This window comes from Pipistrellus kuhlii, unplaced genomic scaffold (genome assembly GCF_014108245.1).
Source record: "Pipistrellus kuhlii isolate mPipKuh1 unplaced genomic scaffold, mPipKuh1.p scaffold_m20_p_14, whole genome shotgun sequence".
Lineage (NCBI taxonomy): Eukaryota > Metazoa > Chordata > Mammalia > Chiroptera > Vespertilionidae > Pipistrellus > Pipistrellus kuhlii.
The window spans coordinates 46,593,156-46,608,240 of NW_023425449.1; the positions used below are offsets into that span (position 1 = coordinate 46,593,156).

Genomic DNA, 15,085 nt, shown 5'->3' on the forward strand with positions numbered 1-15,085 from the left:
CTCCGCTGCCCGCTCTCACGTGTAACAGTGAGAGCCCCACCCGGGCCCACAGAGGGCTCCTGCACCGCAGGCTGTACAAGCAGATCCAGTAGACGGACCTCTCTGCGCAGAAGCAGCCATTTCTGATGCTGCTGCTCTTTCTTCAGCTCTCCTTCCTTGGTCATCCCTTCACATGTCTACACGCATGTGGCGTCCTACACGCCTCCCCACCCCACCCCCTTGTGAAGTAGCACAGGCAGGACATCCAGGGAGAAGTCAGGTTGAAGTCAGGATGCCCCATTCTCTTGGGTACAGCGTGGAGGACTCCGAGCTCGCGTGCTCCTCAGTCAGCCCTGTCTTCTCCCGCACAGGAAACGACTTGTTTCTGGTGGCCGTGCACGAGCTGGGCCACGCGCTGGGCCTGGAGCACTCCAACGACCCCACGGCCATCATGGCCCCGTTCTACCAGTACATGGAGACCGACAGCTTCCAGCTGCCCAGCGACGACCTGCAGGGCATCCAGAAGATCTACGGTGGGTACTGCCTCTGCGGGGTTGTTTCCGATGTGTAGACTTTAGAGAGAGGGAGGGAGGGACAGAGAGAGAGACCAGCTCTTCGCTCCACTTATTGGCACATCCTTTGATGGCTTCTGCCTGGAGATCGAACCTCCTACCATGGACTATCAGGGTGATGTTCTAACCAACCCCGCTACCTGGCAGGACTTTTATACTTTTTAAGAAATTAATTTATTTGAGTTATTTTCCGAAGTATAAAAATTGGTTGTATTTTTTTAAACCACTGCTTCCGTTTGCTTAACCCTGCAGAGGAGTCCAGAAATTCCTGCTGGGCCTGCTTCTTTGAAATAGGTGCTATCAGTACACTGAGAGGAAATGCTAGGGAAGCAGTCTTACCTATTGGCCAAAGCCTTCACTCCATCAAGTTTTGTTGGCAGTAAGCCAAGACGCCTGACTAGACAGATTATGAGAAATTCTTAAACACGGATAAGAGTTTCTCACTGAGTTTCATTGAGACATGTAGTTACAGTAAAGCGCTGATAACATTCAGTGTTTAAGTTCAGGTAAAAATAGGTGATAAATGACTGTAACCAATAAAAATGGTGAGAAACATAAGCTTTTCCTCTAACATCTGAGGCTTTGGTGCAGACTCACAGGCTGTCTCTCGGGTTATGATGCCGCTGTTAGATATTTCACAGACAAATCACCTTTGAAGTTGCAGAAAATGCCCTTGCTGGTTGGATATAATGAAACGGCCTCAAAGGCCTGTCGTTACTAAGAATGAAAGTTAACGAACGAGGGCGTCAACGTTAACACATGGCCACGCTGACTCACATGTATCCTAAGTGCGTGTCCAGTGCAGTGAGGGCGCTGTTATTTGAGGGGCCCGGTCTAGAATGCAGGTACGATGAAGGGAAAAGGACTATCCCACATTCCACCATCACCCGCTCCCTCACCGGACCTTGGCCTGGGAGGGCATTCTGCCACAGGCTGTGAAGTCCTTGGTGCTCATCGCCTGCAGACAGAGGTCGTGCTGTGCCAACCTGGCGCCTGTACCTCCCGCTTCCTCTGCTCGCCGGGGCTGTGCAGGCGGAACGCCCAGTGCCCAGGAGATGCTGCCGGCAGTTTAAGTGGCGGCATTTCAGTTCATTAATCCTGTGTGTATTCCTTAGTTTGTCCGCTGCGATAGCTCAGTGGTAAGCATTCTCACCGGGTTAGAACAGATTTGAAAAACACAGGTCCACTGTGTGCGGCTCTTGATTTTTGGGGAGACTCACAAGGTGACGTTTCTAGGACACTGAACACGCTGAGTATCCGAGGGAACTAGCAGGTCCTTCCTGGGGCCGAGTCAGGGGTCTGGACAGAAGGTCAGCAGATTAAGCAAGCAGGTTATTGCTTCTTTCTCCTCTTTTGTAAATCTTGGCATACTCTTCATTTATTTATTCATTTTTAAAATTTTCATTGTTGAACGTATCACATATGTGTCCCCCCTCCCCCATTCACACCCCCCAGCCCACGCCTGCACCCTGTCCCAGGCTCTCACCACCTAGCTGTCTGTGTCCATGGGTGATGCATATATACTGTAAGGTCTTTGGCTAATTCCACCCACCCTCCCCCGTCTTCCCTCTGAGCGTCCACAGTCTTTCCCAGGCTTCCATGTCTCTGGATCCTCTGCCCATAAGTGTATTTATGTACCACAACTTTTCCACCCACTCATCTACTGATGGGCACTTTCCAGACCTTAAATTGTGCTGCTACGAACATAGGGGTGCATACATTCTTTCTGATCGGTGTTTCAGGTTTCTTAGGATATATTCCTAGAAGTGGGAACACTGGGTCAAATGGGAGCTCCATATTTAATTTTTTTTTTTTTTTGAGAAAACTCCATACTGTTCTCCACAGTGGCTGCACCAGTCTGTATTCCCACCAGCAGTGCACAAGGGTTCCCTTCTCTCCACATCCTCACCAGCACTTGTCATTTGTTGATTTATTGATAGTGGTCATTCTGACAGATGTGAGGTGATACCTCATTGTCATTTTAATTTGCATCTCTCAGATGATTAATAACTTTGAGCATTTTTTCCTATGTCCTTTGGCCATCTACATATCTACTTTGGAGAAGTGTCTATTTAGGTCCTTTGCCCATTTTTTAATTGAATTGTTTGTCTTGTGTGTGTGTATTTTAAGATGTATGAGTTCCTTATATATTTTGGATATTAATCCTTTATCAGATGTATCATTGCCAAATTTGTTCTCCCATGAAGTGGGCTCCCTTTTCACTTTGCTGATGGTTTCTTTTGCTGTGCAGAACCTTTTTATTTTGATGTAGTCCCATTTGTTTATTTCCTCCTTAGTTTCCTTGCCCTAGGAGATGTAACCATAAACATATTGTTACGGGTGATGTCCTAGATTTGCTGCCTATGGATCCTTCTAAGATTTTTATGGTTTCTCAACTTACATTTAAGTCCTTTAGCCATTTTGAGTTTATTCTTGTGTATGGTGTAAGTTGGTGGTCTAGTTTGCATGTATCTGTCCAATTTTCCCAACACCATTTATTAAAGAGACTGTCTTGATAGTCTTGCCTCCTTTCTTAAATGTTAATTGAGTATAATGGCTTGGGTGGATTTCTGGGTCTATGTTCTGTTCCATTGATCTATATGCTTAATCTTGAGCCATTACCAGGCTGTTTTGATTAAAGTGGCTTTGTAATATAATTGAAATCAGGTATTGTGATTTCTCCAACTTTGTCTTTCTTTCTCAGCATTGCTGAGAAAGGGTCTTTTATGATTCCATATACATTTTCAGAGTATTTGTTCTAAATCTGTGAAATATGCTGTTGGTACTTTGATAGGGATTGCAGTGAATCTGTAGATTGCCTTGGGTAGTATGGATATTTTAATGATGCTGTTTCTACCAATCGTGAACACGGTATATTCTTCCACTTGTTTATATCATCTTCTATCTCTCTTTTCAATGTCCTGTAGTTTTCTAAGTACAGGTCTTTTGCCACCTTGGTTAAGTTTATTCCTCAGTATCTTATTATTTTTGTTGCAATGGTAAGTGGGATGTTTACTTGGTTTCTCTTTCTGAGAATTCATTATTGGTGTATAAAAAAAGCCATTGATTTTTGGGTGTTGATTTTGTATCCTGCTACATTGCCAAATTTATTTATGAAATCTAGCTGTATTTTGGTGGAGTCTTTAGGTTTTGCTCTGTACAATATGCCATCTGTGAATACTGAAAGATTTGCTTACTCCTTTCCAATCGGCATGCCTTTTATTTCTTCTTCTTGACTGATGGGTGTGGCTAGGATTTCTAGTACTGTGTTGATAAGAGTGATGAAAGCGGACATCCCTGTCTTATTCCTTTTCTTAGAAGAAATGGTTGTAGTTTTTATCCATTGAGTCTAATGTTGGCTTTATATTTGTCACATTTGGCCTTTATTATGTTGAGTATGCTTCCTCTATTCCTGGTTCCTCTAAGGGTTTTTAATAAAAAATGGATATTGGATTTTGTTGAATGCTTTTTCTGCATCTATTGATATGATCATGTGGTTTTTGTCTTTCAGTTTGTTTATGTGATGTATCACATTTATTGATTTACAAATATTGTACCAGCCTTGCATTCTTAGAATAAATCTCACTTGGTCATGGTGTAAGATCTTTTAATGTATTGCTGGATCTGATTTGCTAATATTTTGTTGAGTATTTTAGCACCTATGTTCATCAGGGATGTTGGTCTGTAATTCTCTTTCTTTGTACTGTCTTTATCTCATTTTGAAATTAGGATAATGTTGGTCTCATAAAAGAGCTTTGAAGTATTCCCTCCTCTTAGACTTTTTGGAATAGTTTGAGGAGTATAGGTGTTAATTCTTCTCTAAATGTTTGGTAAAACTCCCCTGTGAAGCCATCTAATTCAGGGCTTTTGTTTGCTGGGAATTTTTATTTTTTATTATTATTACTGTTTCAATTTCATCAATAGTTATTGACCTAATCAGGTTTTCTGATTCTTCCTGATTCAGTTTGGAATATTGTATTTTTCTAGGAAAGTTTCCATTTCATCTATGTTGCCCAACTTGTTGGCATATGGTTGTTCATAGTATTTTCTTACAATCCTTTGTATTTCTGTGGTGTGACGTTCATTATTGATGTTATTTATTTGGGTCCTCTCTCTTTGTTTTTTGATGAGTCTGGTTAATAGATCATCAATCTTGTTTATCCTTTCAAAGAACCAGCTCTTGGTTTTACTGATTTTTGTTTTGTTTTGTTTTGCCTCTATGTCATTTATTTCTGTTCTAATCTTTATTATTTCCTTCCTTCTACTTGCTCTGGACTTTTCTTGTTGTTCTCTTTCTAGTTCTTTAAGTTGTAGGGTTAAATAGTTTATTATTAATTTTCTTGTTTTTTAAGGTAGGCCTCTAGTGCTATGAACTTCCCTCTTGGGAATGCTTTTGCTATGTCCCATAGATTTTGGGTTTGTTGTGTGTTCATTTTCATTTATTTGTAGGAAGTTTTTTTTTTATTTCTTTCTTGATATCATTGGTAACCCATTCATTGTTTAATAACATGCTATTTAGCTTCCAGGTGTTTGAATGTTTTGGGTGTTTTTACTGTAGTTGATTTCTAATTTCATTCCACTGTGATCTCTGTAGATGCTTGAGAAGATTTCAACCTTCTTGAACTTGTAGAGACTTATTTTATGTCCTAACATGTGGTCTATCTTTGTGAATGACCCATGTGCACTTGAGAAGGATGTATATTCTGCAGCTTTGAGGTGAAGTGTTCTATAAATTTCAATTAAACCCTGGTGTGTCCTTTAGGATCACTGTTTCCTTGTTAATTTTTTCATCAGGAAGATCTATCCAATGAAGTCAGAATGGTGTTAAAATTCCTTATTATGACAAGATTGTTGTTGATGTCTTTCTTAAAGTCCCCTAGAAGTATTTTTTTTTTTTTTATTGAGGTGCTCCTATATTGGGTGCATATATGTTTACAAAGGTTATATTCTCTTGTTGGATTGATTCATTTAGTATGATGTAGTGATCTTTGTTGTTTCATGTGATGGCCTTCCTTTTGAAGTCTATTTTGTCAGATAAAAGTATTGCTACATCAGCCTTTTTTTTTTTTTCTTTTCCCTTTGCATGGAAAAAAAAATTTCCCATCCCTTCACTCTCATTCTGTGTGAGTGTTTTGTTATGAGGTGGGTCTCTTGTAGATAGCATATAGTTGGTTCATGTTTTCGTATCCATTGATCTACCCTATGTCTTTTTTTATTTTTTTTATTTTTTTATTTCTTGCCATTCCCCTCTGGCCTGCCTGCTTTCTTTTGAGAAATCAGCTAACAATCTTATGGGTGCTCCCTTATAGGTAACTACATGCTTTTTTCTTGCTGCTTTTAATATTCTCTCTTTGTCTTTTGCTCTTGGAATTTTATTTATTTTTATTTTATTTATTTATTTTTGTATTGTATTACAATTTTTTATTTAGATTTTATTTTCCAATTACAATTTACATTTACTATTGTTTTGTACTAGTTTTAGGTGAACAGAATAGTGGTTAGATAATCATATACTTTACAAAGTGTTCCCCCAGTATTTCCAGTACCCACCTGGCACCATACACAGTTATTATAATATACCAATTATATTCTCTATGCTGTACTTTACATACCTGTTACTATTTTGTAACTACCAATTTGTACTCCTTAACCTCTTCACATCTTTGACCCAATCTCCCAACTCCCCATCCCTCTGGCATCCACCAGTCTCTTCTCTCTCTCTCTCTCTCTCTCTCTTTTTTTTAAATAAATTTTTATTGTTCATATTATTACAAATGTTCCTCCCCCCCCCCCACAATTGCTCTCCTCCACCAGGTTCCCACCCCACCCTCTGCCCTTTCCCCTCTCCCCATTGTCCTCATCCATAGGTGCACAGTTTATGTTCAGTCTCTTCCTGCATCCACCTCTCCCCTTTTCCCCAAGAATTGTCAGTTCACTCCCCTTCCATACCTCTGATTCTATTACATTCACCAGTTAATATTGTTCATCAGATTTTTTTTAAATTTCCTTGGTTTTTAGATTCACTTGTTGAGTTACGTATTTGTTGTTCATAATTTTTATCTTTATTTACTTTCTCTTCTGTAAGAACCCCCTTCAGCAATTCATATAATTCTGGTTTGGTGTTGATGAACTCCTTTAGCTTTTTTTTATTAGTGAAGCTCTTTATCTAACCTTCGATTCTGAGTGATAGCTTTGCTGGATAGATTATCTTTGGCTGTAGGTTCTTACTATTCATCACCTTGAATATTTCTTGCCATTCCCTTCTGGCCTGCATGGTTTCTGTTGAGAAGTCAGCTGACAATCGTATAGGTGCTCCTTTATAGGTTACTACCTTCTTTGCTCTTGCTGCTTTTAATATTCTCTCTTTGTCTTTTGCTCTTGGAATTTTAATTATGATGTGTCTTGGTGTGGTCCTCTTTGGATTCCTTTTGTTTGGAGTTCTGTGCGCTTCCTGGACTTGTAAGTCTAATTCTTTCACCAGGTGGGGGAAGTTTTCTGTCACTATTTCTTTCAGTATGTTTTTGATATCTTGCTCTCTCTCATCTTCTGGGACCCCCATAATTCTGATGTTGGTTCGCTTGAAGTTGTCCCAGAGGTTTCTTACATTATCTTCAATTTTCTGGATTCTCTTGCCTTCTAGCTTCTGTGGAGGAGTGACTTCTGGTTCTTTATGTTCCAAATCTTTGACTTGATTCTTGCGATCTTCCCTTCTGTTTTTAGGACTCTGTATAATATTTTTTATTTCAGACAATGTATTCTTTATTTCTTGTTGATCCCTTATCATTTCTTGTTGATCCCTTATCATTTCTTGTTGACTCCTTATTAATTCTAGTTGATCTCTTTTCATATCCTCATAGGTCTTGTCGATCTTTTCTAGGAAATTCTTGAAAAACCTTAGAAGCGTAGATTTGAACTCTATATCCAGTCGCTTTTTGTCCTCCATTTCTTTCGTTTGTGATCTATTTTGTTGTCGCATTTCGCAGTTACAGATGGGATGGGATTTCAGGGTGGAGCCTACAGCCTTGGCTTCTGTCAGCCCCGCCCTATGCGGCTCCTGCGACTCAGGGTCCTTCAGTACTAGCTGCAAAGCGCCTCTGAGAGATAGGTGCCCTAGATTTTCGCCTGCTACTAAACAGTCTATGCTCCCCCCCAATGAGCCCGGTATTGGGGTTCAGTTCAGTTGGAAATGGAGTTGGAGGTGGCGTTCAGAGCAGTCTGGAGCCCCAGTCTCCTTCCAGCCAGGGCAATCCCGTGGCACAGCCGACCGTTCCTTCTCTGCGCACAATGTGCGCGCCGCCGGGACCTCCTTTTGCCAATTCCACCGGGGTTCCGCCTTACAGCCCAGCTCCCTATGGATGACCCTGGGTCCCCGGGGTCTGGCCTAGAACTGGGGTTCAGAGCAGTCAGAACTGGGGCCCAATACAGTCAGAGTTTTATCTCCTTCCCGCTAGGGAACGCCAGCCAGGCACTCGGCCTCCCTCCTCTCCGGCTCCGTCCTCTCCGCACTGCGTCTCCGTACCTTGGGCTTTTCCAGCTCCTCTGCGCCTCCTTTTGGTTTTCTCCTTGCTTCTCGTTGTAGAATTTCCAGTCAGTCGACTTTCCTGTAGTTCTGGGTAATGTCCATTTTATATTTTAGTTGTATTTTATTGAAATTGTTGTGTGTGGCTGCGGCTAGGTGTTTACCTGGGCGCAGCCATTTGGATCCTCTACCCTATGTCTTTTGATTGGAGCATTTAATTCATTTATATTTAATGTTATTATTGATAGGTACTTATTTATTGCTATTTTAATTCTTTTTTATATTTTCTTCTTTCTTGCCTTCTTAATTCTGTATGCCTAATCTCTCTTTCCCCCTCCCCGCCTCTCCTCATAACAGCATTCTCTTTACCATTTCTTGTAATGCTAGCTTTGCTAGCTTGGTTGTGATTTGAGATGAACTACTTTAGCCTTTTTTTTTTTTTTTTTTTTTTTTTTTTTTTTTTTTTTTGTCTGGGAAGCTCTTTATTTGACTATTTATTTTGAATGATAGCCTTGCTGGATATAGTAATATCCTTGCTTTCCATTTCCCAGAGTACTTCATGCCATTTGCTTCAGGCCTATAGAGTTTCTTATGAGAAATCAAGTGACAGCCTTATGGGAGCTTCTTTGTAGGTAACAGTTTGCTTTTCTCTTACTGCCTTTAAGATTCTCTTTGTCTTTAATTTTTGGCATTTTACTTATGATGTGTCTGGGCATGGGCCTGTTTGGATTCTTCTTGTTTGGGACTCTCTGTGCCTCCTGAACTTATGTGTCTTTTTCCTTCACCAGGTTAAGGAAGCTTTCTGCCATTATTTATTCAAACACATTATTCTTTTATGCATTACCTGGCACACCTGCTATGCAGATATTGTTATGTTTCACATTGCCCCACAACTCCCTTAAGCTGTCCACCAGTTTTTTTTAAATTGTTGTTTATTTTCTTTTTCGTTCTCTGATTGAGTGATTTTTTGCTACCCTGTCTTCAAATTCACTGATCCAATCTTCAGCTTCCCCTAATCTGCTATTTATTCCTTCCAATATGTTCTTTATTTTGCCATCTTATTCTTTATTTCTGTTTTCATAGCTATTATAGCTTTTCTCATACTGTTGAACATCTTACCATTATTATTCTGAACTCTACATCAGATAAATTTCCTATCTCACTTCATTTATGTCTTCTTCTGGAAAGTTCTCTTGCTCTTGCATTTGGACGTTATTTCTTTATCTCCTCGTTTTGGATGCCTGTTTGTGTTTCTGACTATTAGGTAGATGTGCTACACCTTTCAAGCTCTCATTAGGACAATGTCATTCGCTGTTTCTTTTTTTTTTAAATATATTTTTATTTATTTCAGAGAGGAAGGGGGAGAGAGAGAGGGGGAGACATCAATGATGAGAGAGAATCATTGATCAGGTGCTGCTTCTCACATGTCCCCTACTGGGAATTGAGCCTGCAACCTGGGCATGTACCCTTGACTAGAATCAAACCTGGGACCTTCTAGTCCACAGGACAACACTTTATCCACTGAGCCAAAACTGCTAGGGCTCAATTTGTTTCTGACAAAGACTCAAAGCCTTCAGAGACCACCTCCTTTTGCAGATTGATTGAATTTAGTTTGGAATAGCCCTCAGGCAATTGCCCACAGATGTAAGAGTTTTCCCCATCAGGGTGGGGCACTTCTGTCTGGAGGAAAGTTGTTATTCTCAGTCTCTTATGGGCCTCAGCAACTCCACACCATGGGACAAGGTGTTTTCCAAGGTGGGTAACCTCTCTTCCTCCAGGCAAAACTGCCTAGATAACAATTGTCTGCATGAGAAAAATGACCTCCAAAGTGAGAAGGAATGACTTAGCCTCTGAAACCAGGATGTCTGCCTTCTGAGGTTTAATCCCAGAGCCTCCAACATTGGCTTCTGCTCGCACAGCTCCAGTGTACTCTGCCTTCCCTTTGCGAAGCACAAGGTGAGTGGCTCCACAGGGAATTTTGTACATTGGCCCTTTAAGAGGGTGCCTGCATTAATAGCCATGTCTTCCTGGAAGAACACAATCTTGCTGCTATCCACGGCCAGATATTATGTGCATAACCTTCTCAGTTCTGGTGCTCTCTGAAGGGGGGCACAGCTTGGGGATTAGTCTGCAGAGTTCTCAGTGGCAATACCCCACATTTGAGATATTCTTCTGCAATTTCAGTTGCTGTCTGTGGGCCTGTGGCCAGCCCTTTTGTGCCTCCGCCCCTCCTACCAGTCTCTATATGGTCTCCACTTTCCAACCTTGAGTATCAGGCCTCTCTCCAGGGAGTCATCAGTTGATTATTCAGGGAGTTTTCTTACATTTAGTTGTAATTCCAGTTTGGTCCTGCAGCATCCACTTACTCCACTGCCATTTTAAAAATATATAATTTTATTGACTTCAGAGAGGAAAGGAGAGGGCAAGAGAGAGATAGAAACATTAATGATGATGAGATAGGACAACGGTGGCTAGCAGAATGACAATGTCGAAGAGAGTGTGAGGGAGGAGCGAAAGAGGAGTGTGAGGTGTGTCTCTCTGTGTGTGTGTGTGTGTGTGTGTGTGTGTGTGTGTGTGTGATGGACAGTTAGACCCTGCAGGACATTCAGGGGCTGGAAGATCAGGTTATCCTAGAGGGAGGGCCTCTGCTACTACTGAAATTACTCCCAGGGTGGCCGTCCTGACAGAAACCATGAGATCTTGAAAGGGAGAGCTGCTGTGACTAGGAGCCCAGTCTCACCACCACCCAGACTAGACTCAGACTCCATCCTGGGCCCTACAGGCACTCCAGCCAAATACCTGCTACCTCAGCTGTAGACCCACAGACACCAGAACTCCAGCCTCCCTGGATGAGGGCTCCTGTGAGTCCCGGAGTGTACTCGTCTCCTGCCAGTCCATCGCATAGTTCCCAAGCATCCTGTTGGTGACTCTTGAACTGTGTCCCTGCCAGCCAAGCCTGCAGCATCACCCTGGCCCCCACAGTCCCTCAGGTGAGTTTCTGGCTGAGTTCCTTCTCCAAGACTGAGTAGTCAGCTCCTGCCCTGTGAGTCTCATAATCAAGCCTCTGTCTGCATCCCCTGCCCACCAAGACCAAGGTGCCAGCCCAGCTTTGCACATCCAGCAAGCAAACTTTGGATCAGTGTTAGCAAGAATGGGAAGACAAGAAACAATCCCCAACAAGGAAAAGGGGGAATTACCAGAAAAGAAACTAAATGAAACATAGGCATGCAACATATCAGAAAAAGAATTCAAGGTAATGGTCCTACTGTTCATAAACCAGATGGGTGAGAAAATCAACAACTTATGTAAGAATCAGGAGGAAATAACAAAGTGATATAGTTACAAAAAGAAACATGATGGAAGTTTTCAACAGTAGACTAGAAGAAGCTGAGGACCCATTAGTGAATTAGAAGATAGGGCAGCAAAACACTCAATCTGCAATCTGAACAGCTATTGGAGAAACAAATTAGAAAGCAGGAGAGCCTAACGGAGCTTTGGGACAAAATGAAACAAAGTAACATACATATAATAAGGGTGCCAGAATGACAAGAATAGGAGCAATGATTAAAAAACCCATTTGAAGTACAGAAAATGTCCCACTAGGAGGTGTGCAGGAGGCAACTCATTGATGTTTCTAACTCTCTATCCCTCTCCCTGCCTCTCTGTAAACAATCAATAAAAAGCAATCCCATTTACTATTGCAATAAAAAAAATTAAGATTCCTAGGAATAAACTTAACTAAGGAGGTAAAAGACATGTAACTCAAAAAACTACAGGAAGTTTTATAAAGAGATAGAAGAGGACATAAACAAATGGAAGAATATACCATGTCCATGTATTGGAAGAATCAACATTAAAATATCCATACTACCCAAAGTAATCTATAGATGCAATTCAAGCTGCATTAAAATACCAGCAGCATATTTCATAGACCTATAACAAACTCCAAAAATTCATCTGGAATAAAAAAAAGACCCTGAATCCTGAAAAAGAAGAACAAAGTTAGAAGTATCAAAATACCAAATATCAAACTGTATTACCAAGCCATGGTTTTCAAAACTGCCTGGTACTGGCACAAGAACAGACATATGTAGACCACTGGAACAGAAAAGAGAACCCAGAAATCGACCCAAGCCATTACGCTTAATTAATATTTGACAAGGCAAGAGCATATAATGGAGGTGTCAAGACAGTCTCTTCAATAAATGGTGTTGGGAAAACTGGACAGATATATGCAAAAAATTGACCACCAACTTACACCACACACAAAAATAAACTCAAAATGTATAAAAGACTTAAAGGTAAGATAGGAAACCATAAAAACCTTAGAGCAAACCACAGGCAGCAAAATATCAGACATTTGTTGTATCAATATCTTTACCCATACAGCTCCTAGGATAATGGAAATTAGGGAGAAAATAAACAAATGGGACTACATTAAAATAAAAGCTGCACAGCAAAAGAAACCATCAACAAAACAAGAAAACCCACTGCATGGGAGAACATGTTTGCCAATGTTACGTCTGATAAGGGTTTATCTCCAAAATTTACAAAGAACTCAAAGAACTTAACCAAAGGAAGATAAACAACTCCATAAAAAAAAATAGGCAAAGAACCTAAAAAGATACTTTCTGAAAGTGGACATAAGGAAGGCCAAGAGACATATGAAAACATGTTTAAAGTCACTAATCATCGGAGAAATGCAAATCAAAATGACAATAGGTACCATCTCACATCTGCCAGAATGGCTATCATTAGCAAATCAACAAAGGACAAGTGTGTTGAGGATACAGAGAAAAAGGAACCTTCATGAACTGCTGGTGGGAATGCAGACTGGTGCAGCCACTGTGGATAACAATATGGAGTTTCCTCAAAAAACTAAAAATGGAACTCCCATTAGACCCAGTGATCCCACTTCTAGGGATATATGCTAAGAAACGAGAAATATCAATCAGAAAGGATATATGCACCCCTATGTTCATAGCAGCACAATTTATAATAGCTAGGTTTGGAAACAGCCTAAGCACCCATCTGCAGACGAATGGATTAAAAAGCTGTGGTACATCTACATAATAGAATACTATGCTGCTGTCAAAAGAAGGAATTCTTACCATTTGCAACATCATGGATGGGTCTGGAGAGAATTATGCTGAGTGAAATAAGCCAATTAGAGAAAGATAAATATCACATGATCTCACTCATTTGTGAAGTATAATGAACAACTTAAACCGATTAACAAAAATAGAGGCAGAGACAGAGAAGCATGGAACAGACCGTCCAACCTCAAAGGGAAGGCAGGGGGTGAGGGTAAGAGATCCACCAAAGGACTTATATGCATACACATGAGCATTACACAGTCACCAGAGTCAACAGGGAGTGAGGGCATTTTCTGGGGGTGGGAGTGGCAGGAGAGAAGTCAATGGAGGAAAACATAATATTGTAATAGTTATGTACGGGCCAGGGGGGTACTTGAGATATTAGAAGCACCACTCTGTAAAGTGTGTGACTGTTAAACCACTCTGTTGTGCACCTGAAATGTGAACTATAATGGGGGGGAAAGATGGAAAATTGTATGTTATGTTTTTAATAATAATAATAAGAAGAAACATCAATGATGAGAGAGAATCATTGATCAACTGCCTGCACACCCTCTACTGCTAGTTGGGCCTGCAATCAAGGAACATACCCTTGACTGGAATGGAAACTGAGACCCTTGAGTCTGCAGGCCAATGCTCTATCCACTGAGCCAAACCAGCTAGGGCTCCATTTTTAATCTCTCCAACACTGTTTCTTTGTAGAAACCCAAATCCCTCGAGGAATGATGATCTGCATCTGCACCGAATTACCTGTGTAAACTTTGGCTTGACTCAGAGCGCCTTAATCAGAGGGAGTTCTGATTCTGTGCTCACATGAAACTGTTCTAGCAGTTGATCCAAGCATTTCCTGACAAGAGAATGATGAGTCAGGAAGAGGTTGTAAACTGTAACAGGAGACATGGGACTAACTCGTTTATGTTAACTTTTAAAGATATTTGTGTAGAGACTGTCCCTCAAAATCCAGGACAAATGTTGGTGGCACTCACATGTGAGGCTCCAGTATTGATTGCCATTTATTTATTATTTATGCACCACCTATTCCAAAAGGGATTTGAAAGCAGCTTTTCCACAGAGATCTGTGCAAAGCTCTAAAAACTGTCATTAAAAATTAACTAGGAAAGCCTGGCCACCTGGGCCCGGAGGGAGCATGTGTAGCGGCCTCTGAGCAACGCGGCCCAGGGGCCCTGGGTCAAACGGTTTGCTGCTCAGAAGTGCATGATGGAGAGGCCTCCTACATGTGCCTCTGTGGATGGCGGGCTCTCGGGCACCATGTTCAGATCCCCGGCTTTAAATAAGCCGGCGCTGTCCTCCTGTTCCCGCAGGTCCACCAGACAAGGCCCCTCCGCCAACCAGACCCCTGCCCACAGCGCCCCCGCACCGCTCGGTGCCCCCGGCCGACCCCCGCAGGAACGACCGGCCCAGGCCGCCCCGGCCGCCCACCGGCAGGCCCGCCTACCCTGGCGCCAAGCCCAGCATCTGCGAAGGCAACTTCAACACGCTGGCCGTCCTCCGCCGCGAGATGTTTGTGTTCAAGGTAGGAGCTGGGTTCTCACTAAAGGGCGGCTCAGGGGTCCGCGGAGTGGCTTTGGAAATCAGTTCTCATGCCTTCTAAGACCCCTCCCCAGGCTGCTCACACCCGCAGGGTCAGAAAAGCATCTTAAAAACTAAAGGCCCCGAGCGTCTGCGTGCAGCAGAGACACGGCACTGGTTTGTTGCCTGGCGCACTTACGGTGGCGCCGAGGTGCTGGGCTGAGGGATAGGAGGTGCCGCCTGGGAACAGATGGCAGCCCGGTGCACACCAGCCAGGAGTGCCCCTGAAGTCCCGGGAGGGCCCCCTGCGGCCTGTCTGGAGGAGCTTCCTGTCCTCACGTTCAGGAGAGTGCTCACTGGGTCCTGGGCCATGGAGCTGATGGCTGTCT

General features: G+C 42.2%; 1 protein-coding gene across 2 annotated transcripts in view; it reads left to right on the top strand.

Annotated features, from left to right (window-relative positions):
• Positions 1 to 15,085, top strand: part of MMP16 (matrix metallopeptidase 16) — a 155,270-nt gene that overhangs the window by 103,437 nt on the left and 36,748 nt on the right. For both annotated transcript variants that reach the window (XM_045581566.1, XM_036437338.2), the window contains exons 5-6: positions 351 to 512; positions 14,489 to 14,700. In XM_045581566.1, coding sequence (XP_045437522.1) covers positions 351 to 512; positions 14,489 to 14,700 — 374 coding nt within the window. The remainder of the gene's footprint in view (positions 1 to 350; positions 513 to 14,488; positions 14,701 to 15,085) is intronic.